Genomic DNA, 27,332 nt, shown 5'->3' with positions numbered 1-27,332 from the left:
TTTGGACAAGTTAGGACTGGATAGGGCATAGTGGGATGTGACAGTAGTGGACATACATTGGTAATACATACTATAAGGTACCATCCCTACCCCCCCTACCCCCCCCCCTCCCCCCACATTATAAGACAAGGACATTGATTTAATGCCTATCTATATCTTCCTTTTCATACATTTTGTGCGAATTAGGAATTATGCCTGGGGAGACCTGTTTAAATCAGCTCAATTCTAAATTTTGAATGTTTATTTATATATACCGATACATAATACATCAATATGGGTCCTTGGAGTGTTAAACACTTACTTCAATAACTACAATTATATCACAAAATGCCAAGCAGCAAATCCATCCAACATTTTTCTTATCAATCGAAAATCTAGAATGCACAAATTCTGCTTTCTGTAGAAATTTTATGGCAAAAGGAATTAAACATTTATTTCTGAAATCTATTCCATGAATAATTTTAAAATTCTAATTTGAATTCAATCAAACGCTGGAGGTGTTCTATGCAAAATTTTAATACACCTAGAGCAACTGAAATTGAAATGGAAACTGGCAATATCTGCCTAAAACTATAAATGAGGAAACAAAACAGAAATTATCAAAATTTTACAAAGATATCTGTTGGTTAACAGTACAATCAATAATAAAGGACACGCCAGCGGGATGAGGTTATCATGTCCTGCTTCAGACACACCACTCACAAAATTCTGTCGTCTGCTGTCTGATATGAACTTGAGTTATCTAAAGATAATTGGATGAAACTTGAAGAAATGTTTACTTTATGCAATATCATTAAAGAATGATAATCATATTTCAACCAAATCAAAATGAATATTATGATATTTCTGTAGATATATTTCTATATCATCGGATGATATCAGTACTATTCCGATTGTGAAAAAGATCATGAAATATATGTTCTCTTAATTCAATATCAATATTCATAGAATTAAAAGTTAAAAATAAGAAAGTAATAGTCACCACAAATTTTGTAGGCATGGTTTTGCATGGTAAAGGGAAGTAACTTTCCAGTACAAATCTCTTGACCTCTTTTTCTTTCATCATGGGCAATGCATGTAAATTAGTTAAATCAATATCTTCAACTTCAAACAAATCTCCATGTGTCTTCGGATAAATGGTAGCATCTTATCAAACTTTAAGATAAAAATTTGGTATGTTAACCATTTTCTGCCCATCATTAGCTATGACAATGATAAATGAATTTTCTTAACCTTGAAGGGTCACCATCGAGCCAGCCAGTGGACAGAGCCCCCATGGGGGTCATACAGTTACTCTGTGATAGGTCAAAGTTCACTGACCTCCAATGATGGGATGCAGGGTGATTCTAAGGTTTCTGACATCTGATATTGAAATAAATGTTTTCAGCTTGTTTACAAGCAAATGCAAAAGTCAACAATCTTAAACCTGGGTCCATTTTAACCAGCCGAGCCCTACAAGATTGGACATCGGAAGATCTCCCTGAAATATACCATATGCCAGACACCGTACCATAAACTCAGGGTCTATTTTAACTATAAAGCATGTTAATATTCCTTCTCAAGAATCAGATATCTGATTTTCAAGAAATAAATCTCAGTCTATCATTCAAATGATCTTATTTAATTTTGCGAAACGTTTATAATATATCAGTTTTGTAGAAGGGTTGCGAGTGGAATAAATCTGCCTGGTTTTACCGATATAGACCATGCTATATGTAAAGAGAGCAAAGATACAGTCATGTCTCCCTCGACCATCCATTCGATAGGACCCAAAGGCAAGCAATGATGAAACAGAAAAAAATGTCTCCCAGGCACGTACATATGGAAATTGGAGGCGCTCTTTAAGATGCAATCTTGAAGAAACTAACAGAGCTCAAAAAGAGAAAGCATAGATCAGGTTTCATTTATATTCCCAAGTCTTCTGTTCCAAGATTGTCAGGAAGACCTACCGAGAATGTCCAGGGAAAATCGAAGACGTATTGAATTGGAAGCCCGTCTAAGTATTGGGTTGGTGAAGAAAATTACAGTGCTTGGGAATTGGCAACATTATCAGATAGGTATGCCTAGGATGTTCACATTTTAGTGTTCTCCATGTAGACATTTTAGAGATCTCAATATAGACCAAAACAAGTTGAGACAAACTATTTGACAAGGATACAGACAGGGAAATCCATCAGCTGTTGGTGCTGTTAGAGACTAGCTGTAATAGGAGAGCTCAGGTAATCTCCTAATGGAAATTTAATTGTTTTGAACACCTTTTAATGTAGAATTCTAATCGAGCAAATAAATTTGGCTCAATTCTAAATAAGCTTACAGTTTAATTGTAGGCTCAATGACAGAAAGCAATCCAAAACATTTGAAATTCTATTTCAGTAAAGCCTGATTTAAGTATAAGTAAAGCGATCTGCCAACATTAAAAGCGCTCTGTCCTTTGGGAGTAAATCAGTCTGCATCAGTAGTTTTTATCAGTCCTGTCAGATTTTACTTCAAATTAGATTAAGTAACAGAATGCCCCTATTTTGTTTTAATTTGGAGCTGAAATGAGGTAAAACTATGTTAACTAAAACCACATGACCATCATTACCATGAAATATCTTCCACATCGGCAGAGAACAGAGAGCACAAATGTAAAAGAATCCTAGAGCAATGCAGTTAGTGCATGTTGGTTGTGAATCAAGTGCCACTCATGCATTCGACATGCTTATCGCAGCGGTTTATAAAGGCGCTATACCTACTCTCCAGGCACAAAAGAGCTCATCTATAATTTGTAACAGACATATCACTGACAAACGTACAATTACGTTATAGTTTTTACTTCCTCACCTCACCATACTACAACGACAAATTTAGTCACACACAATTGTAAGGTGATGCACTTTTATATTCTCACATGTAGAAGCATTGCCAATAATGGCCTCAGAGACTGAACACAAGAACCTACAGATATCATACTGGGTTTGTATTCATGACTTTGTCAAATGTATGCAGCAGCTTCTGAAGGCTTCGGAGAATTTTGATCATTGGGGTGAAATAAAACAGGGTTTTATACATTGCAAACACCGCCACAGACCAGCCCTTTTGTAGAAACATCTGACCCCTATCAAGTGTAAAGGTACCTGGGAGAGCCCTTGTCCATGCCTTAAAATAGGAATGTACTTTAAAACAGATTGTCACCAATGTAATCCTTATTTAGCAAAGTCACATGTCCTTTCAGTCGCTGCTATGATTTTTTATACCACAGACATGTGATTGAACATTGGTTTGTGAACCATTACCTCACTGTTGCTTAAATGTTATTATAAATTTGATTTGGGGAAAAAAGCAGATTAGATCTAAAGATAGACTTAATTGCTCACAAATACAAGTGGAGTTCTAGGTTGAATCTGCCTCAAAGTCTAGGTCATCCTGACCAATAATTTAGGTCTAATTGAATCAATGAATCTAAGTCAAATCTGCCTAATGAATTTTGGCCAAATCCGTCCTACAGATCAATGAGTTAGATCTGACATGGAGTCACTGAAGTAAGAAAGTGTATTTTAATGATTAATTAACATAAGTACTTTCGACATATGACATGTTTATTTCTGACCGCCTGAATTGTTTCTGTGTACATGCATATTTGACATGTTGTGTTTCGTAATCACAACCAAAGAGCATGTCATTGAAATTCTTGTCAGCTTGACTCACCAACAGACAGACATTGTAAAACATCTATCAGACACAATATCTTTCATTGATTTTGTAAACTTATATAAATAACAAATCTCACCAGACACATGTTTTCTTTAAATAGATTATCCTTATATGAAGAAATGGTTTGATCTGTAAAAATAATCTTCATTAAGCTAACATGTAATGAAAACCAAAGTTAGTGTATACTGATACACTTGAAGTCAACATCAGATGCCCTACATTCATTAGAAATACAAATTAATTATTTGATTTCCTTTGGTTACGTACAATATATTTTTCAGATGACTTAAAGAAAAAGATATGTACAAGTCTTTATGAAGAGAATAATATTTACTATTCATTGTCTTTGAGGAATGGCATCAGCCTATCAGAATCAAAAGATCAAACTCAAACAATAGAACCAAAGGGTCTGTTATATGTAACCCAACAAAGAAATGTCACAAAGCCAAATACCACCTAACACATGCAGAAATGTTGATTTACATATTCCCCTTCAACTCCACCTGTTTTGGTCATAAAACATCCCAGATCCATAGGTTAATGCATGGTATAATAGGTTAATATCTTATTTCTTTTGGTCCATGAAACCTTATATCCACCTCACATTTAACTTGCATGCCATTGAATCGTTTCTAACAGAGCTTTGGCCCTTAAACAATTCAACACACTAATCCATCCTTAAAAACACATTTTTGTGACAAAATCACAGTAACCAAAACCAATTGAAATCATGCTACAACCAAATTGTATTTTTGTTATGCAATATTCATTACCATGAAATGTTGATCGCATTGTTTATTTTATTTGGCCATTAAATGCATAAATGCAAAAAGAAATAATTTGATGGTGGGACCCTTTAACTGTGTACATGTGTGTTAAATGTTTAGTTGCACAATGAGTTAAATGAGTTAATGACAAATCATGTACTTGACTTGATGGCCATACATTCCAACAGAAGTAGAAAAATGTTACCACATGCGGTCTACGAGGAGACAGGAATCTAGCTGTGTCATTTCGAATCACTTGCACACTTTTTCTCTCCTCCTGCTATCCGAGTCAGAAACTTTTTATTGGAGTCACAGAAATACTTAACCATATAAATTCTCTAGATACTGCATTATCGGGACATAACCTGGTATTTTGTACCGGAGTTTGGCTTCGGGTTTAGTTTAATTCAAATTCCTATAGGGGTTTACAGAGCTCTTATTTACCGCCTGCAGATAAAATTGAATCTGTTAGATTGTTCTGTTAATTCAGTTTTCTCCTGCCTGGGAAAGCTTGACCATGTGGATCAGATATGCTCTCTTGAAAAATGGCTTCCAAATGAGGCCCTCAAAGGGAAATCTATATTGGTGAACTTCAAACACAAACAAAAAACAATATTCCACATGATTTTATACAACTCCATTAATGTCATGATATGCTGTAGATTTCATTTCTCTTCAGGAAAAAATACTTTTAAACATTCTACACCAAAGCTGATACAAAGAGAATACAATGATGTATTAGGTACATTTGGGTTTATATGTCTCATTTGAACAATAACAACTCTCTAGACATTCAGGAAACAAAAGGGCGATAACTCTAGCAGCCACAAAGGAATCAAAAGATGAAAAATGCAAATACCAAGCTACCAAGTAATTTTTGTGAACTCAATTTTCATTCACATTCAAAATTCCTAAAGTTTTCCTTGTGCTTTGACTTGCTCAACTTTCTTTTCTTGTCAAAAATAATTCACTCACAAATTACTAGTCAGTCAGCCTTTGTTATCAATTAATTTCACATGATATTAACCTCCTTTGACATTTTCAGTGACACAAGCAAATTAAGTATGACTAATTTGATTTGCTGACATGGTTGATGAACTGTGGGAGCTTGACAAGAATTGCGATATTCTTGGCATCGTCACAAGGATATTGGTAATATAATCCCTTGCTTCGTAACGTCAGCCATTTTCATGAATTACGTAACCCACCAACTTTCATTTGGAATTCTGGATAACCTTATTTAGCCTTATTTTTATTATTTTTTTCAGATTTTAACATGCACAATTTTGAAGGTTGAGCTGTGAATAGCATTTACAGGCAAATGCCTATAGGGCTATAATGAAATGTCAATGCAGTTGGTGTGTAAAAGAAAACACCTGACCTTGAATGACAACAAATTTTTACTAGAAGATGTTGTTATAATGCAAATATATATACAAACTGCAATCCTGTCAGGAAGAAAGAGAGAAAAAGTATATCATATTTAAGAATCAAAACAGTATGTTATTGGTCATGACAAATTGTTTTATCATTTCACTTGAATACTCGGATAATTCAAAGATTTCCCAGGATCCTTGAGTTAAGGAGGTTTGGCAGTTGAATTCAACATAGGTTCAAAGGGCAACCTTGAAATAACACTGACATTGTAGATCATTTCACATCTAAATATTAATGTTTTAGCAAGATGAGTTACATAAACTGATATAGGAACATATATGATGGAATAGGATTGACCTTGAATGACCTTTGCTGACCTTAACAACTCCCAGACCAAGAGCAGACGACAATACCACTCAATTTATGAGAAGCATTTTATCAGAAGCAGTAGACCAAAACAATGTACATAAAATTGGAGGGGGAACCATTTGACTGGTCGTAAAGTACCTTCTACCATATCAGGCCACGTGTCTAACAAAAGGGTCACAACACACTTGGTTCTGTGGTACCGCCACTCCCGAGGGGGCCATATGTCTGTGATGCCCTTATTGGTGCTTGGCAGAGAGGTCTGACCCAACACAGTTCGTAAAAGGAAATGTCTCTCTAGTGTCCGTGACTCACCAAGCCTCCCCCCACCCATCCCCTTATCACAAAACTTTGGTTGTCATATTTCCATACTTTTGCTGTAACATCAATCAAATGTAAAGTTTTATTTACTATTTTCTGTCTGGAAATTATTAACAAAATCAGCAACCATCTACAAACAATCGATCACAAATGCTATGTGTTAGTCAGGTCTTAATTGCGATATTTCTGTGTGCATGTCGTCATGGAAACTACACAAAAATACAAAAGAGCATATTTGTTTTTATGCTGTTCATCTCGCCTGAACAAAGTAGACTTTAATTGTTCATTCACACGATAATACACAACGGACAAAAAACATAACACATCACAAGATCATTAGAGGAAACAAACTTCATAAAATATGGCTGAAAATGTCTAATGGCGGATGTAACAAACATTTGATGATGAGGCTGATTATATTGCCTTCTGTGTTACATGTTTATTTCATTTCATTGTTAAGAAAATTATGTAATTTGCAGAACTTGTTCAGTCAATAGAATATTCTGTACCATCGAGAACTAAGAGCAACAGATGCTACTAACATCAATAAAAAAATGAAAGTACATTTCAGACAGGTAAAGTTCTATATCACTGAGAACAAGAAGCAATTCAAGTTTCTCAAACCTACCAGAGTTGTTGAAGTTCATTAGGTTATGAATGTTTTAATAAATAATTTTCAGTTAATGTCTTGGTGAAGTAGGTTTTCCTGTAACTGAGTGTTTCTCTACAACCAGATGAATGGACAGCAAAGAACTCCAATGCATAGCTGGCATCATATTCATTATTTGTCTAGGGAAATTCAGTAAGTTCCCTTTTTATAAGTCAAAGGTCAAAGTTAGCTCACAGTGACCTACTTATGAAGTAAATGAAATTCTGCTTTTATTGGGAGATCTTTTGACCTAAAATACAAGTATTGTTGGAAAAAAAGGCCTTGAAAGGGTCATTCATAAAAGGGCGGACTGATAACAGGCCGATTCCCTGTCTTCATCCTAAATTAGGTCAGAGAGTGAGAGTCTAAATTCAGCTCCCACATACAAGTACAGTATATTGCTTCCTCCTTTGAGTAAACATTGACATGACACCTTCTAATGCTTCTAAACACAAACAATCCAGCATTACTTTCCTTCGAACCCCTCTATTCTGTAAAACTTTCATTATATGCACATTTCTCAATATCATGTATCCTGAGTAGGCAGGGCCCCTGTTAGTGACAGAGGAAACTAGAGGTACCCGCCATTAAGTACAGCTGTTCATCCATTCTCTATACAAAAAAACAATACTAATAACAAAAGAATTGTTAGCTTTATACACCAGCATAAATATATACTATATAAACTAACTATAACTATACAACTCAGGCTATTCAAACCACATTTAACTTAGTACCCATAATGTTTAATGATTTGATTCTCATAGCAAAACTGTGAAAAGTTGAAATATTTCTATTGATATTTGTATACATAATATAGTCAGAACTTGATACCGCAAAGCTAACTAAACTTTTTAGAATCAATGTTCCCCTACCTACATCTGAAGGTAACATCTACAGCTAATGTATAAAGCATACCCTTCACAGGAAATTACTCCCCACAACAACCAATTAATGGTAAATAATCAACACTAACATTATCCCGAGGACTGAATAATCGTAAATTGTTCCTGGGGGTCAAATTTACCAGAACTATATGGATGGTGTAACATCTGACTGACAGAATATATGATTCATAAAGTCTTAATCATACATACTTAAGACTATCTTATAACATTGGAGACAAGGTATTGAAAGTACGGCTCTAGAATGTTACCACCTCTATATCAAATCAGGACACTCTGACAGGACAAAGTAGATACTAAATGTGAAGAGGACAGACTGCAAAATGTTAAGTCGACAATGACAGCAACATCTGAAGGTGGTGACTCTTTAAGAGGATAGAGATATCTATAAAATATGAAATTGACAATACCAGTATGTAAAGGAGACATTAAGATGGCAATGACAGTAAAATATGACAAATAATCGCTAGGAAAATGTGAAGGGGACAATGACAAGAAAATGCAATACATTTTTGAAGTTGTTAGAGAGCATCTCTAGTCCATTTTGAACTACTGTTGAGGCTATAGGCCTGGTCTTAAGGAAACTGCCATCCATGGTACAGAGCAAGGGGGAGGGTGGAGGGGAGCATATGGACAATGTAGGACCCCATCTATTATACATATACTGTCAGACATACAGAGGGCAGCTTCATGTTTTGCATTAAACTATGTTTAACACTAATTTGACCCTGTAACATGATATGGTCTGTGCCACGTGTATCACATTAAGACTGGCATCACTCAGGGGCCAGGACTGGCCAAGGCCCGTAGCATAATTATTATAGTACAACAAATACATGTCAAAAAGAATATGACAGATAATCAACTTCTACAACAAAATCATGTAATTTACTTAGATGATATCATACATAGTTGTATATCCCAGTCTAAGACCACTACTAGAGATTTCACTTCTCTACCCTTTGTCATTACCTTAGCCACAATGCATTTGGAAAATTGATAAAACAAATAATTTTATAATTTTGAACCAACGTCTAATAAAATCTTTTATTATATCACTAAGGAGCCACCATGACAGCAAATATGATCTTGCCTCTGAACTCGAACTCGAAGAGACCCTGGAGCAAGGATAGCCTTGCACTTACTGAATAAGACTACATCAAGTTGCGAAGCCTGTTTCTCCAGATGACTGGTTGGCAGTGACACTGCAGCATGTTGCCCACTAATTCAATAAAGTACTACTACAGGGGCCGATGGGCACTAGAACCTGTTGTAATATTGATGTGTCCAGTCGACATGAAATGTGTACTGGTCATTTTGCCGTAGAAGATAGATCAGCGATTCTTTTACTGATAGACTAAAACAGAAGCATTAAAAGCAGCATGAAGATCAGAGAGACACTCCACTCTGGACAGAATCAGCTTCTGCCATCTACATAGATACATGACTACCAAAAGAACTGTCAGCTTAACACCGATAAATTAATTTGTCTTTCTATCACAAAATTTTGATCTCTTTCAAAAATAAGAAATGTTAATTATGACCAATGTGAATTGTAAAATATTTGCTGTATATCTAAATTGAATTATTATTAAAGGCATTTAATACAAAGGAACTTCATCAAAATTTCATAACATAACCAGTCTTTGGTGCACCATTCCAAAAGAGATGGACAATCCTTGAACATTGTAGATAACCAGCATTTTTTGCAAACCAATTTCTGTAGATTGCTGATGATAATTCCAAAACAATCTTGCACAGCTACCGGTATACAAAAATATCTTCTGTCACAGGCATATATCAGAAGAGAGGTGGAAAACAATCTACAATGTTCTTGACACGACACTCAAGTATGTGCAGATATCATATCAAAACTAAAGACCTTATCAGGGGCCACAACTCTGCATATTCCAAATCACTGAAGATATATCAATAAAATTTAGGCTGTAAACGAGCAGTTGCCAAAATGAGAAACAACCTATAGTTTTTCATCGAGAAGTTGTTTTAACTAAATATGTCAGAGCTAAAGACAAGGACAACAACTCTTAATATACTCCAAATTACAATAGATACTTCAATAAAATGTACAATTGTTCAATTTATCGGCCAAACAAGTAGTTGACGAAAATGAGAAACAACATCCAGAGTTTCTTCCATTGAGCAGTACAGAGACATCCTCTGGATGGTTTTAACCCAACAGGTGGGACCCTATCTGATAACAACTTAACACTACTTGAGATGTTGTGAGATAACTGCTAACCTCAAATTAAACATTGATACCCCAGACTGTGAACTGGGAGGCAGAGACATGATTGACTGCCAACTGTTTCTCCCCCTCGTCCTAAGAGGAGAGGGACAATTCCATGTGGTATCAGTGGATTTAACAGATATTTTGCAACTCAACACCCCAAATGGCAAGGGTTGTTAAAATTTAAATGGTTTCTAAAAGACTCCATCAGACACTTCAAAGATGAACATGCATGTGTATTTTGATAGTATTATCAGATAAGGGCTTTAAATTTGGTTGTAATGCATGAAATAGGATTGGAAGTAATTCAGTGTTTATTACAGAATAGTGGCGGACAAAAATCCTTGATCAGCAAGAGATAAAAATTACTCTTTTAAGGGGTCTTTGTACACAGATGAAATTGTGAAGAAATCAACAATTTGTGACCCCAAAAGAAAATGGTCATTTTAAGCAGACAGTCATTTTGCAGAGGAGGTCTCTAGGGCAGGTTTTACTGTAGAGCAAGCACCAAATATGCAAAATTAGTTGGACTTTGACCTGTGTGACTGTGAATTATGTGTTAACTAAGATCCTCACAGCGGTATACCTGCACCACACTCATGCATGTACGCCATTGATACTATCGGATCAAGGATAACTTATTCAAGCGTAATACAAAATGGACACACTCCGCATCAAAAACGATTATGGGAAATCAATGGACTTTGACTTTAAATCACCAGATGACATCTCGTGAGCAGATGTGTCCTTTTTTGTAAGCGGATGAAGTTATAATAGGGATTTTTTTTGTGTTTACAACAGCCGTGTTTATGAAAGATTGAACAGTTCTTTTACAGTTCTCGACAATTTTTTCCTCTGATCAAAGTCTGCAGTATGTTTAGTGGAAGGAGCTTAAGAGATGGAACAACTCGTACTTTGTAAGATGATATAAATCAAAGATATAAATTCACAATATATCCAAAAATCATTGATGTCAAGACTGCTTGATGAATATAAGTTGATGCAATTAAAGAAATACATGGCAACATCTGCTTTGTTATTCTTAAGGTTTGGTAATGAAAATGGAACTATAGAATTAAAATGTTATTGTATAGCCAGCAGAAGATTATAACATGTTTTACTATATATAACATTGAATCAATACTGTTTTGTGCATGTTCAATGTAACTTATAACAAGTGGAAAAGTTTCCAACAAAGCAAATGAAAATTTGATGGAAATTTATTTTACTGAAAAGAGACATCAAGAAAATGGGATGAAGAGTGAACAGATAACAAATATATTACAATTATACCATTTCTATTGGTCGTGAGCAAAATTGAACAGAATAATCATCATGAACTAATAAGACATGGCATGAAACGCGAAATCTTTACCGCCATGATCATTTAATAACACACCCATCCTAATTTGATCACCACGTTATTTTACAAAATCTGAATATTATCAAGCAAACAAAAACTACCGGAGAAAAGTGACAGATTTTACGATACCAGATCATGGCCATGATATAAAGTATTTCTGGGACCATATTAAATATCATGTCGGAGTGATATTAAGACGTTTAACGACCATTTTAAGTTTTTGAAGATCTCCATATAACATGTGTCCCAGATTATAAACGTTTTTTCTTCATACAATTAATACAAGAAGTCAACTCTGTCTGGTAAAAAACTGTCCTTCTAAGGGTTTATGCTTGTATACCCCTGATTTTATATAACATGTATATGGGGGGTGTTAAACACAAAGGTCATTCAGTACTTTATGAGTTGGCCTCCATTCACAATAAAGCCTTTCAAGACTGGAGCAATTTCTTCAAACAACTTCCTTTTACTGGGGCTGTTCCATTCCAGAAAATATGTTTCAAATGTTTCAATTAAAATACAATATAAGTATGACCAGTGAAATCGGAAACAAAAGGCAAAATAGGCCGGTGTTTGTTGTTCACCTACTACTACAGTTACTGAGGAAATCTGAAATACCATAAATGCCACCATTCCCCACTCCCCTCCATATTAATGACGGAAGAATTGGAATCCAACTAGAAAGGGTAGGTTGGCAGGGATGGGAGGGCACAAGACAGGACTGGGCCAGGACAGACCAGGACACACATGGATACAATTAAATTGTCCAACATCATGCGAAGAATTTTGTAATAACATTTTCTGAAACTTCAATTATCAAGGATGTAAGGGAGAAAGAAGACCTAAGTGTGTGATGTAGACTAGGGCAAATTAAAATTAAATGAATTTGGAAATCTAATATTACAGTAATTAATGCTAAATTTCTTCAAATGCTCTCTTTATCATTAGAAGATAACTTTTCATAAACGCTTGGAAATGAAAACTAAGGTTTTAATAGAGAGAGTGTATGGTGAGCAATCTATGAAGCATACCAAAATAAAACTTCAGAGCTATCTTATCAACATCCATTCCAGAATGATCAAGACTCATTAAAATGTCCAGACATTATGAAATGGTCGTGTGTCAGCAAATATTTCCCCATTTCATATTAACCGATTTATATATAACTTGATTTCAGTTATTTGAAAACATCAAAGCACGAAAATGATTCGATAGAAGATCAAGAAATTTGCCAAACTTGGCAAGGCCAAGGTCATCCAAGGACAGACTTGAAAGGCATATAGGTCACAGGTGATCTCTATATTGAAAGATAAAGAGTGACCTATATATGGAGGGATACAGATGACCTTAGATGGAGGGATACAGTTAACATTTGTATGGAGGGATACAGTTGACATTGATATGGAGGGATACAGGTGACCTATATATGGAGGGATACAGATGACCTTAGATGAAGGGATACAGCCGACCTTAGATGGAGGGATACAGTTGACATTTATATGGAGGGATACAGGTGACCTTAGATGGAGGGATACAGTTAACATTTATATGGAAGGACACAGATGACCTATATATGGAAGGATACAGCTGACCTTAGATGGAGGGATACAGTTAACATTTATATGGAAGGACACAGGTGACCTATATATGGAGGGATACAGATGACCTTAGATGGAGGGATACAGCTGACCTTAGATGGAGGGATACAGTTGACATTTATATGGAGGGATACAGCTGACCTTAGATGGAGGGATACAGTTGACATTTATATGGAAGGATACAGGTGACCTATATATGGAGGGATACAGATGACCTTTGATGGTGGGATACAGTTGACATTTATATGGAAGGATACAGTTGACATTTATATGGAGGGATACAGGTGACCTATATATGGAGGGATACAGATGACCTTAGATGGAGGGATACAGTTGACATTTATATGGAGGGATACAGTTGACCTATATATGGAGGGATACAGTTGACATTTATATGGAGGGATACAGTTGACCTATATATGGAGGGATACAGGTGACCTATATATGGAGGGATACAGGTGACCTATATATGGAGGGATACAGTTGACATTTATATGGAGGGATACAGGTGACCTATATATGGAGGGATACAGTTGACCTTAGATGGAGGGATACAGTTGACATTTATATGGAGGGATACAGGTGACCTATATATGGAGGGATACAGGTGACCTACATATGGAGGGATACAGTTGACCTTAGATGAAGGGATACAGTTGACATTTGTATGGAGGGATACAGTTGACATTTGTATGGAGAGATACAGCTGACATTTATATGGAGGAATACTGGTGACCTATATATGGAGATATACATGTGACCTATATATGGAGGAATACAGGTGACCTATATATGGAGGGATACAGGTGACCTTTATATGGAAGAATACAGTTGACCTTTATATGGAGAGATACAGGTGACCTATGCCTATATATGGAGGGACACAGGTGACCAATATATGGAGAGATACAGGTGACCTTTATATGGAGGGATACGGGTGACCTTTATATGGAAGGATACAGGTGACCTTTGTATGGAGGGATACAGGTGACCTTTATATGGAGGGATACGGATGACCTTTATATGGAAGGATACAGGTGACCTTTGTATGGAGGGATACAGGTGACCTTTATAATATGGAGGGATACATGTGACCTTTATGTGGAAGGATACAGGTCACCTATATATGGAGGGATATAGGTGACCTATATATAGAGGGATACAGGTGACCTATATATGAAGGGATATAGGTGACCTATATATGGAGGGACACAGGTGACCTATATACTGAGAGATACAGTTGACCTTTATATGGAGGGATACAGGTGACCTTTATATGGAGGGATACGGGTGACCTTTATATGGAAGGATACAGGTGACCTTTGTATGGAGGGATACAGGTGACCTTTATAATATGGAGGGATACATGTGACCTTTATGTGGAAGGATACAGGTCACCTATATATGGAGGGATATAGGTGACCTATATATAGAGGGATACAGGTGACCTATATATGAAGGGATATAGGTGACCTATATATGGAGGGACACAGGTGACCTATATACTGAGAGATACAGTTGACCTTTATATGGAGGGATACAGTTGACCTATATATCAGGAAATACAGATAACCATTTTATTCTTGGAGAGTGTATTGGAGTTAGGTCACCTGTTCAATGAAAATACATATAACATCTCCAAGATACATTTTATATAAATCAGTAAGTTTCTCTTGTGAATAATACATAGGGGACAGTATGTGTCGCTGAGTTTCTGACTAAGTTGATATAATGATATCGTAAGTGTGTATGGACGGTGTTTTGCTGCACTTACAAACAATGCTCCCTACTGCAGAGCTTATTGAAAATCAATATCGTGTGGCTGTATCTAATATAGAGCATTCTGTACAGTACTTATCGTAAAAGCCACGTAATAGAATTTGTAAGATACCTACAAGTCATGCCATCAGACTGTAGTAATAAAACCTACACGATCTCTACCATTTAACTTCTATGGACTGAAAATCTGGATCCTTACAAACATGCAATACATTTGAGATCTTATTAATATTGACACAAGCTGAAAAGAAAAAAATCAAACATCTGAATGTATTCTAAGAAATTATATTGTTTTGATAGCCTAAAATCTTTCATATCCATTATTTTATTTTATATTACAAAACAAATTTTGAAATATAATTAGCAAGTTAAACTTTTGAATCAGAAGTTTCAACTCCATGCCAACTATTTCATTATAAAGTATGATATTTATTCTACCCAAAATGGTGGAAATATTGAAGCAAATATCTTACCTAACGGTCAGTGGATGGTCAATCGGTCAAGTAATCACAAAGACAGTGGACATGAATGACAGAGGAGTAATTATCCCAAAACGAGCTAGTACATCCCCAAGTTTGGATAAGATTTTAACTTTCTCCCTCTGAATATTACTATATGTTACACTCGTGTGGCACATGTACTACATCAACTATACAGTTTAGCTACTGTGATGCCAGATTTGAATTTCCTACCCCAAACAATACGAAACCTATCTCATCAGCCAGACATGGACTAGTCCATTCTTCAGACAGCTGTGTGCACTCCAGCACCTGCCACCCCCTGCATACAGAACAGTCCATGCAGCAGGGAGAGCCCCCAGTTACAGCTGGTGCAGTTTTCATACAGAGCTAACAAATTTAGTTTCGTAACTTTCCACCACAGATATTCGACAATCAATTTTAATGTCATTGTTAATATTTATGGGTCTAGTAAAAGACCAGATATAACAGGAGGAAAGGACATGTCCAGCACCATCAAAACCAGTATTGATCAAACTTTAAAGTGTTAGGGATGAATAATTCACCAGTTGATATTTGAGAGTATTTGACAGGGTGACGATGATCTTATCTATATTGTATAATTTACATATCAACAGCAGATCTCATTCTGTTTAACAGTTATTCTCAATAACATTTATTACTCCACAAACAGTCCATTGAAACATCATCCCCAATAAAAATAATTGATTAGGATTTCAAAGAGCTTAGGAATACTACCCCTTACAGGGTGGGGGTGGGAGTGGGGATTGAGGAGAGGGGAAGAAGGGCAAAAACGTACATTAATGATGATGCAATGTGATGCTACTTAATGTTAAGTGACATATGACACAACACAATGCAATAGTTATGACGCAGAGAAACAATATAGCAGAGCATAAAAAGTAAAAGGGAATAATAAGTGAGAAACATCTGTAAATTTATTTCATTACACTAGATCCGAATATCTGATAGTATGCTGAATCACTTTTTTTCAGTTAATCACTAAAATGAACAAAAGCTGACACAGTACCAATTGCTGTTTGATATTAGTTTTTAATCCTGTGTCATTTTAAGGGGGTATTTTACTATTTTGGTAGTAGCTGGTGGCTCCCTCACTTGACAACAAATCAGAAAGCAGATCGATAGACAGAGTTTCAAATAATTTTGATAGCCGTGAAAGTAGACTTAGAACTATGCTAGACATTTCCTTAGAAATGGACAAGAATCTCCCAACATTGCCAAGTTCATATCAAATTCATATTCAAACCGACGACAATGGATTCATTTTTTTTATCTTAATTCAAATGCTAGGGATACATAAATGTTCAATTTCTATAAATATTTCATGTTACTGACACCACTTTGCTTATTTCAGTTTAACAATGAACTTCACTGACTTTTTCAGGTAAAGGTACTCCGTAATATATTAACAAGCCAAATTTACCTCTCTGATTCTATAACCAGAATGTATAAGTTACTGGATGCCCTAGGATTCATCTCCAACGTCTATTTTTAAAGTGAAAGTGTTCATCTTAGACATGGAAAATATGCAAAGGTGATATTTCATTTCTGAAGATAAGATAGCATTCTTTAGCCTCCTGTATATTCTGGTTGTCTTAGAATGCAACATTCTTCCAAAATTATCCTTGCTGGTATTTCTAACCAGAATTGTTTTGATAATAATCCAATATTTGAGCTTAACTTTAGAACACATATGCACTACACAGACTAAAGAGCTATGGATATCCCAGTGTAATAAAATCAAAATCTGTTGCTCTCTAAAATAGCTATTAAAATGTGTAAATTTCATTTGTATATACATTTTGAATAAACCTACTTTGCAAATTAAAGCTGTTGCATTTCATAAATCAATACCATTAAAATCTAATTCACTTGGAAATAGCCTCAATCATATTGCCATAGCTGTTTAAAATCAAGAGAAAGCTAGATCATATGAAACATTTTTTCTCAATGATGAAACCAGCAACTACATTTAAAAACCCTCACTCAAAATGACACCAACTGTTAATTCAAGGAATTCTTTAATATATCATAATTATTTTTTCCTTCTAAGAGAACAACATTGTTTCTATTTATAAATTGCATAAAATTGTTACCTGAAACACCCGTTATCATAATCAAATTCCTGAATATTGCACGAAGAGTTCAGCCAAGGGCCATTACTCTGTGGGAAATAAAATCTGTTGATGATGACACCTATCACAGTTGATGAGTTTTCTGGGGGATCTACTCAAAAAGATAACTAATTTATTTGACCGCGGCCATACTGTATAGATAACTAAAGTAATTCCCTCGACTTTCACAGTTGAACACAACCTCGGCACAGCCAGGGAGAATAAAGATTTCTCTCGCAAAATCAATTACACATTTTCTTTTTTATTTCTTCAACATTTAATCCCAGTATTGAACATGTTCTGTATTTTATGTCTAAATGATTTGGAGTGTAAAAGATAACGGTACGATTTACAGGTTGAACACCCACAGGCTGCCAATTAATGAATGCATGAATCGTTATCGAAGCTACAAGTCAACTTCTGTGCTGACTTTCAAAACTATAGAATCAATTTCAAACAACTACAATTAGCGGCTACATTTAAAAACTAAAATTCTGTAACAGAGTCATATCCGATATAGAGATGTTCAAGTCAAAGTGAGGAGCAGTTTAAAGTGAGAAAAGGATTCACATCCAAGAATTATCTGTGGACTGTTAATATTTTGGTCTGGGGCATGGCGACTTTGAGTCTCAGGGATTTTGGCCTTTGAGTTCAGACAATTTATCGTCTTCGGTGTAAATCAATAGATCTATTTTTTATTTTTCACAAATGAATGGTTTTACTGGTGATCAATATCCATAACGTTCATAAAGGTCCCTCTACCACTCTGATTGAACAAGTTATTTTTGTCTGCTCTGGAATTGTTAAAACAATTAAATCCTATTACAAAATAAATATCAACGTGGTTTTCTGCAAACCTCAGCGCGGCTGTGGCATTATCATCAGACATCGTGGTGTCTGAGAAATTGAAAGTGAATTAATATTTTTTGAAATTGTACAATAATTCCATGATAAATTTCAATAATTCAATGATTGATTAGTACAATTGTTGAGTAAGGCTAAAGGGTCAGAAATGTTTTCTGGCTATTATACTCAGAAACATCCCCACTTAGAAGTTAATTCTTGTGCATATCAATTCATACGCATCACAGTACAATCTAACTCTGACACACTCAAGATGAACTTAAATCTACAACCACTTAAAGTGCTATATTGACAAACCAGGAAAACCCTAAGTATATTATTGTTTGTATGATTAACAACCATTATCTTTAACATCTATCTACATAGGGCCTAGGATTTACAATTACGATATGATGATTTTCTTAGTGAGATAAGATAGCTAAGGTCACCCGCTACCAAACCACACATACACTTATGGAAGGAGAAAAGTTCTACATGTTAAGCTATAGGTAATGCTTCAATGGTTTCATTTACAACTCATTTACTGTGCAGTAATTTAAAAAGAAATATCATAAATCTTGAACAAAACGAATCATTTCCGTCTTCAGGAACCTTCCATGAGAAAATTCTCTAACACAAACCCAGTCATGCATATCTTTATCTATTCATAAATGATGTTACAGACAATATGTGTAATGGTTTGTGAAGTTTGATAACACAAACAATACCAGTAATAATCTGTAACTAACTAATCAACACTTACCATCTGTGCAGAGTTCTTCGGCTTGTTCTTAATATCTTTTATTTTCTCGTTAGCTGCAACACAAAACAAAATTATGAAATATTGAGCATATGGGCAAAATAAAAGAGGAAGGGATATAATACTAAGCCTTGTCTACAACCAGCACAGAATGTAAAAGAAATCACTTTAAATAGAACAAAATTGAAAATTTTCCTCATTTAATGTTTTCAGACAAAAAAATGGATAACACACAGCCTTGTCTAAAACCAGTACAGAATAAAAAAGAAATCATTTGAAAAAGAACAAAATTGAAAAATTCTTCATTTGATGTTTTCAGACAAAACACTATTAAGTTGTAATTTTTTTCAAATGGAGTTAATATTGCTTTTGCTTTGCTTTTATGTCAGAACAAAAAGGGCAATAACTGTTTTGTTCAACCTGTTCCAATATTTGATAATTAAAACAATTCAAATGTGTATTGCATAGAAAAACAGCAGTATAAAAGGTCATATTCGGTAACTGAATCACGAGTTTTAAACTTAGAACCCAGAGCTGGAAGTCTAAAGATACACCTTAAACATTTTGCCAATCAGCAGCCCTTTACCAATACAATCAATGCCCAACATTACATACTTATCAAACCAGAATTACCTCAATGTACAGAAACATTTGACATTTAAGCATTGATTTTTTTTGAAGTGATGTAAAAAAAAAATGATTTTCCTGGAAAATTTATTTCAACAGAAGATCACAAGAATTTCTTTCTGATAAAAACCGTCAGCTACAGCAAATGTAATTAACCACGCAGCATTGTACAACGGCAGTGTCGCCAGACTGTCACCAAGACCTCTGGTGAGACCAATAAGTTTTCTTATAATTTGAATTATCTTTCATATAAAGACAGCTGACTATTCAGCGTATCTAATGCCAGAGGAAGGTTCTGATAGGGTGAGTCTACTTTTACACAGACAAAATGTCACGTCGGAGATCAATAAAGAAAACGGAACTTTACATGGCATTTTACAAGTCAGCACTTTTACAGATTGTAAGCACTTTAAAGATAGGCGACTTTCTAATTTAGAAAAAGAACTGATTAAAAGAACATCTTACATGGTACATTCCCAACAGACATTTATCATCAATAATTGCAGTATAGAAATTATGCAAGATAAGTTTATTTTGATTTTTAAAAATCAAAAGAGCAAAGTGTTAATGGTGACATTTCATCACTAATCCTTCATGTCTATATTGTAGATATTAAGAAGTTAATGTGGCTGACATTCTACCATTGACCCTTGACCAAAAGACTTGTAGTGTCAAAGGTTAAGGTCACACACCTCTGACATGTACTACTGACCATCCGCCTCTTGGTCAAGATGGCGAAGTAGTTAAGGTGTCTGACATTCTACTACTGACAATCCACCTCTTTGTCAAGATGGGAGTAGTAGGTTCGATTCAGTAGTTAAGGTGTCTGACATTCTACGACTGACAATCCACCTCTTGGTCAAGATGGCGGAGTAGTTAAGGTGTCTGCCATTCTACTACTGACCATCCGCCTCTTGGTCAAGATGGCGAAGTAGTTAAGGTGTCTGCCATTCTACTACTGACATCCGCCTCTTGGTCAAGATGGTGGAGTAGTTAAGGTGTCTGACATTCTACTACTGATTATCCGCCTCTTGGTCAAGATGGCGAAGTAGTTAAGGTGTCTGCCATTCTACTACTGACCATCCGCCTCTTGGTCAAGATGGCGGAGTAGTTAAGGTGTCTGCCATTCTACTACTGACCATCCGCCTCTTGGTCAAGATGGCGAAGTAGTTAAGGTGTCTGACATTCTACTACTGACAATCCACCTCTTGGTCAAGATGGCGAAGTAGTTAAGGTGTCTGACATTCTACTACTGACAATCCACCTCTTGGTCAAGATGGCGGAGTAGTTAAGGTGTCTGACATATTCTACTACTGACCATCCGCCTCTTGGTCAAGATGGCGGAGTAGTTAAGGTGTCTGCCATTCTACTACTGACCATCCGCCTCTTGGTCAAGATGGAGGAGTAGTTAAGGTGTCTGCCATTCTACTACTGATCATCCGCCTCTCGGTCAAGATGGCGGAGGATTTAAGGTGTCTGAGGTAAATGTGTCACCACTTTAACACACAGTAAAAATGACATAGTGGGTAAGGTGTTTAACATTTCATCACTAGCTTTCCATCACTGGATAAAGAGATCAAGGTCAATGTGGAACAGATACCCCAAAACTGAAGGTTGGTGATTTTTCTCTATGAAATCTGGATTTCTTTCAACACCAAAACCTAACGAAACTTTACATTGCTGTAGCCGGGTATTCATAGAGATCCTATAGAAATGATTACAGCAAGCTATCAAAGATAACTATTGGCAACATTAAATTGTAATGTAACAGACCTTTATAGATAACTGGTCTTAATTGCAACATAAAATTGTGTTTTACATGACAACATTGGTGTTTCTAGGGTAACTATGATTGTAACACAACATCACACACGATATAATGGATTTAATTTCCATTTCGATGACTCATTTTAACCCCATTTCTTTATTTCCCTCAAACAAACACTTTCACCTGACATAATATTTACAATTTTTACCTGTGACAATGAAACACCTGGCCATGTGATTACCTTTCATCAGGACAAGTAATAATACAGGTAATAATACAGGTACAAATGGCTGTAGCTCAAAGTGGATCGATTCTACATCACTCAGATTTAATTAAAAATACTATCAGTATAAACTGTGTTCAATTCAAAGATATTTTTTATTGATTTAGTGTAATATTTATGATCTAATTAAGATTCTCAGGTTTTTTTGTGTTTTTTTAACATGTTGTTTGTGATAACATTAATGTAAAATCTACAACAAAATTGTCTCCCTTTATTTTGTCAATAATTGAATTATAAGATTTACAAAGAGTATACAAATATATTTATTTTCACCACTTTTGTCTTTAACTTTTTTAAGTAAATTGATTGTGATAACATTATGTGAAAATCAAACACCTTTGACCACCAAAAAATTCTTAAAATCATTATTTTTCTATTGATTTATCACATTATGTGGAAATCAAACACCTTGACAACCAAAAAATCCTTAAAATACATTATTTAATAAAGTTTACCGTAATTAGCTTTAATGCAATAATGGTATGGCTCATTAAATTTATGTTTATTTACCATGATTCATTAAAAGTAATCAGTAATATTTACTTTAACCTCATGTTTCTTTTAACGAAAATCAAGCTGTCCCATTCAGACTAAAATACACAAAAAAACTTGATAGCCGGAATTGCTAATAACACAGAACATTTACGCTAGAATTCTAGCTAAAAAAAACAATTACTATATTTATATAGTGAAATAGTCCTTCTAAATGATGATGTTAGCTTTCTGAATGAATATTTTAATGACAACATTTAACATCATTTGTTAGAAATGTCAATTTCGCATCTTGAATTACCTGTATTGAGATCTGAGTAAATAGATCAGATATTATAATCAACGAAGTCCTTTGATCTTTAATGTCACACGTTATTGTCCTTTACAACCAAAGTCCTTCGTCCTCTCAGCTTTACAGCACACAGAGCTACTACAATCTGATATATGGCTTATTGTTTCGCTGTTTTATTGTGTATACCTTGAATTCATTAGGGTCATATCAAACCACTTTGTTGGTGGTATCTATTTTGATTAACCGGTTTTTCCTCAAAGGGTTTTTTTTATCGATAAATTCTAAGTTGTTACATTACCATTTAGGTATATAAAGAACTCCAACCCCATTTATCCCCTTCTCAAAGGACCCCTATCCCCACATTCAAAAACTACGGTGTTCAGAGGTAAGCCCTTCCTCCTTCCATTCATAGGTCTGGTGCTCATCTATAAGCCCCCCATCCCTTACCATTCCAGCTAAACCAATGCGCTACCTAACATTGAAGCAAAAGACTGAGAATAACAAAATAGGTAAGGAAGAATCACAAAGCTCTGAACAATATCTTCAATTGGATCCAAAACTCAGCTGCAAATAAGGTTAAGGAAATTTTTGATAAAGTACCCGAGAAATTATTGATCTTTCGAAAATGAGGGACTTGTCTTTTCAAAACATTGTTAAGTATGTACAAGCTGTGTTCTTACAGTTCTCAAGCAGGTTTAATAAATCTGATACCAATTGATTACCCAAGTATAACACATTGCCTCTGATGCCAACACAATGTAATGGCAGGCTCTGCCAGCTCTATGTAGCCCAAACTTGTGTATTGATGTTTACAAAATGTCAGAAATTATTTATAACTCTCAGACAGGAAATAAAAATGGAAAGTTTTCCAAGTAAACTTATGTCAGATATGTTTGATTTCAATCAACATGCCTTCAATCTGACAGCCTTGGGAGTCCTCTTCAAGAGAATAGATTCCATATTGTCTGATGAAGATACATGTGTCCGTCTGCTACTCAGTAAGAAATGTCTGCTGCTTGCCAGGTGTTAACAATTGCCTTAATATTGTCAAACCTTTTGCCAAAACAGCATCAGAATACACACAATAGCAACTGTATCTGCACAAATCAAGTTTTACGAAACTCTTTTATTTTTTTAATTCTGTAAATTTTGGGAATATTTATAAAAAAAAAATAAAAAAATTCAGAACTTCTGCAGATTTTCGCAGAATAAAATTAAAGTCCGCCTTACACAGTTTGGCTGAGGAATTGATTCTAAAGCATTGGATATAAGTATGATAGATGATAATCAGTAAAATTTATCTGAACCTTGTTTACAAATTATCTTTAGAAAAGAAGACGTTCCATTAAACTATGTAAATATAATCTCTAAGTCAGTATACTGACACATGATTATAACCACAAAGAAAAAGATGTACCATGGTTGACTGATGGCACAAACAATCCTTTCATTATAGAAACACATTGCTAAGGAATTTCCTTTTTATATGGAGAAAATTCAAAAATCTGACATAACAGAATTACACCTATTTCCATTAGCTTTGTACCCCAATCTGTAACTGGGTTTGTACCAAATCCTCTGCCACTCATTAGAGAATAAAAAACTTTTGATTAATCCCACATCCAATTTTTTTTTTTTTATATTCACATGACAACATAGAATAAAACTGTTACAGAAAACATTAGAGAAAAGAATAAAGAAAAGAGGTCCTTGAGTCCTGAATTGCTTGATCACCATGTTTTCTGTAACAAGTTACAATTTTCAAGGACTTTCACAATTGAACCCTGACCACTGTAGGGTGAGGTTGGGGATATTTTAGGATGAATTGGAGTGAGTAGGGGGGTGGAATGAGGGTGCATGGTCATCATGCTTTCTAAAACTTATTCCCGTTTCCCCAAAAAATGTTTCTGATCAAATTGTATTGCTAATACATACGCCCTTTTATTGGTCCTATACTTTGGTAGAAACACCACTTACTAGATTGTTAAACACGCCAAGGTCTATAATGAAAGGTACTTGATGACTTACATAGGCTAGTTGTAATTCTGAAATCTTGGACAGTAACCATGATTGGATGAAATAAAGCCCATTCATGTAAATTGATTGCCAGTGACCTTCAGAAAGTCTCCCGATGTTATAAGCTATCATCATTGGAGCACATAGGAAGACATTTTACAGCTTGCATGCTGACAGTAATTATCTCTACTTGTAGGTAATTTTCGTGCATCTTGCACAATAAAATGCAGAGTTTCTCCCTCCAACATAGAAGAGTTCTTATGGAGCCTTGCCAATAGACAGTTACCTGAGGAGGGTAGGGTGACCAAGGTGAAGTATGGTAAACATATAGTCTCATAGAAAACGTCACTATCACTGAAATATACATTTCAGGAGTTATAACTGAGAAATATATTACATTAAGCTCATAAAGCGAAATCAACATTTGCATTGAAACATAAATCTCATTCTCATAGCAAAAAGAAAACACTCTTATTGAAAAATTGAAACTTATATTTCAGGAGAAAGAAGAAAATTAAGCAAAAACAAGTTAATGAACCATATATTTCAGGTGATTGAGATGGGGAAATATATAATGCCATTTTTACAATTAGCAACTGGAAGGGACTTGTTCTTACACACTTTATAATGTATATGAATTATTTACAGAACATTAAAAGGAGGAAATGAATAGACATTCTAGAGATGAAATAAAGGTTTTAAATAAAAGTAAACCAAATACCTAATCAAAACAGACATAGAAATGTAAGACAAAATGAAAGATCAGTCCAAGATTAGATTTGTCTCATTTTACAAGGAAGAATGCTCTTCCGGTGTAATTCTGTATGTAATCCAATGGTAATGTGCACCAAGGTCATGACCTTCTGAAACCACAACAAGCTCTGCACAGGAAGAAATGGGCAGCACATTCCAGTTATCTGCTCTGATTCTATATAATCCTCCTTCAAACATCCCAATAACAAGCACCGACGCAAGCTCAACATTTATAAAATGGGAATTGTCAGAGAAGGGATTTTAAGTTAAAAACTTTCTTGTTAAAGAATTTTGGAGATTTGTTGAAGGAAATCCAATACTTGTGGAGAGTTTTACCCAACTTCCTGTTTGAAATAGAACAAACATTACATAAGACTGCCAAACAGATTATTGAGACTAGGCAAACTGTAATACAAAACTACTACAATCAGATTATCTTGCCTTTTTTGTCTTCATTTTGTTATTTTTGAAAAATGAAATTTATTTCATATGCTCGTGCAGGGCGAGGCACATGCAGTTTCAATAAATCTAAACTTGTGGTTTTCTTGTTTTGAATCCATACCCATCATCAATTCCAATTTTCTGGGCACAATAAAAAATGTAATCAAAATCTACATTATCTATATATCTTTGCAGTACAGTCCTCTACACCCACACGGCATCTTACGTCTTCTGCATGAACATGTTCCAGAGTTTCGAAAATAGGGCAATTACCAAAAATTTCCATCTTCACAATTTTCATCTTATCAAATATGAAGGAGAAATTAATACTCGTGTCAAGTGATCAACCAGTTTGGGCTCTTTTTTCCAAGTGGGATCTCGTAATTCAGAAATAGCTGATGGCTACTTAACTGACGAATAGGATTATATCATTTCAATCTGTTCAAACAATAGGATTATACTGATTCAATCTATTCAAACAATATGAGTAGTCTGTTCTAAAGACACAACAAAATCAGACATGTACTATAGACACATTATGACCTCATTTTTAACTTTCAAACTCAACCAAATTCAAAATGGCTTTGATTACAGAAATTTTTGCTCGTAATCTTTGCAGCAATTTCCCTTTATCATTCTATTGAATATTGACGCTTCCTATCTCTACCCAAACTGTAACTTAAATACAGAAGGAAATCTACGTCAAATTGAACTTCCTACAGATATGTGGATCTTCTTATCTGACAAACACTCCAGAGAGGCAGACTACCAGCAAACATTTAAGTGATCCAGACTATCAGAAACATTATAGTCAATAAAATTGTTCCTGATATGGAGATATAGTTATACAGATTGATATTAAGATTACTTTTTCAAATAAAAAATAACTTTCTTTTCAAGTGGGCAGAAAATAAAGCAATAAATGCCATTTTTTTCAAAACATTTCTGTTAAGCGTAAATGATATTTGTGACCCACCGAGCCAAATCTTAGAATCATTAACTTATCTTTACTGCGGCTTTCTCATAAAATAATTTTTAAAGAGGCATCTACAGAGAAGCTTCAGATACACACTGGTACTAAACCTTACTAGACATGCTCATCATTCAGACCTGTGCCATCTTCAAATCAGAGAAAAAAGAAAAGGATGTTGTTTCCAATTAGTCAAAGATAATAAAACATTTTAAACTTTAAATATGTTTTATTTTTTAACATCTTACAGCTGTTCTATTTTGCCCTACTCTACAAAATTTAATGTAATATCTTGATAATTTATAGCCAAACTTACGCAGATTTGTAGAATAGGATAGAGAACAATTGGATGGGGTTAGACAATCACAGAATTAAGTTGACCTAGATTTATATGGAGAGTCAATGAC

At 35.0% G+C, this 27,332-nt stretch overlaps 1 protein-coding gene across 7 annotated transcripts in view; it reads right to left on the bottom strand.

The window, feature by feature from the left end:
* The window catches only part of LOC138326489 (neuron navigator 2-like), a 458,029-nt gene that overhangs the window by 159,817 nt on the left and 270,880 nt on the right, over positions 1-27,332 (bottom strand). For all 7 annotated transcript variants that reach the window (XM_069272611.1, XM_069272601.1, XM_069272590.1 and 4 more), the window contains exon 3: positions 19,287-19,339. In XM_069272611.1, the coding sequence (XP_069128712.1) occupies positions 19,287-19,339 (53 nt within the window). The remainder of the gene's footprint in view (positions 1-19,286; positions 19,340-27,332) is intronic.

This window comes from Argopecten irradians, chromosome 1 (genome assembly GCF_041381155.1).
Source record: "Argopecten irradians isolate NY chromosome 1, Ai_NY, whole genome shotgun sequence".
NCBI lineage: Eukaryota > Metazoa > Mollusca > Bivalvia > Pectinida > Pectinidae > Argopecten > Argopecten irradians.
Note: the sequence above shows the minus strand (reverse complement) of the source record. Positions and strands in the feature narration are given on the sequence as shown.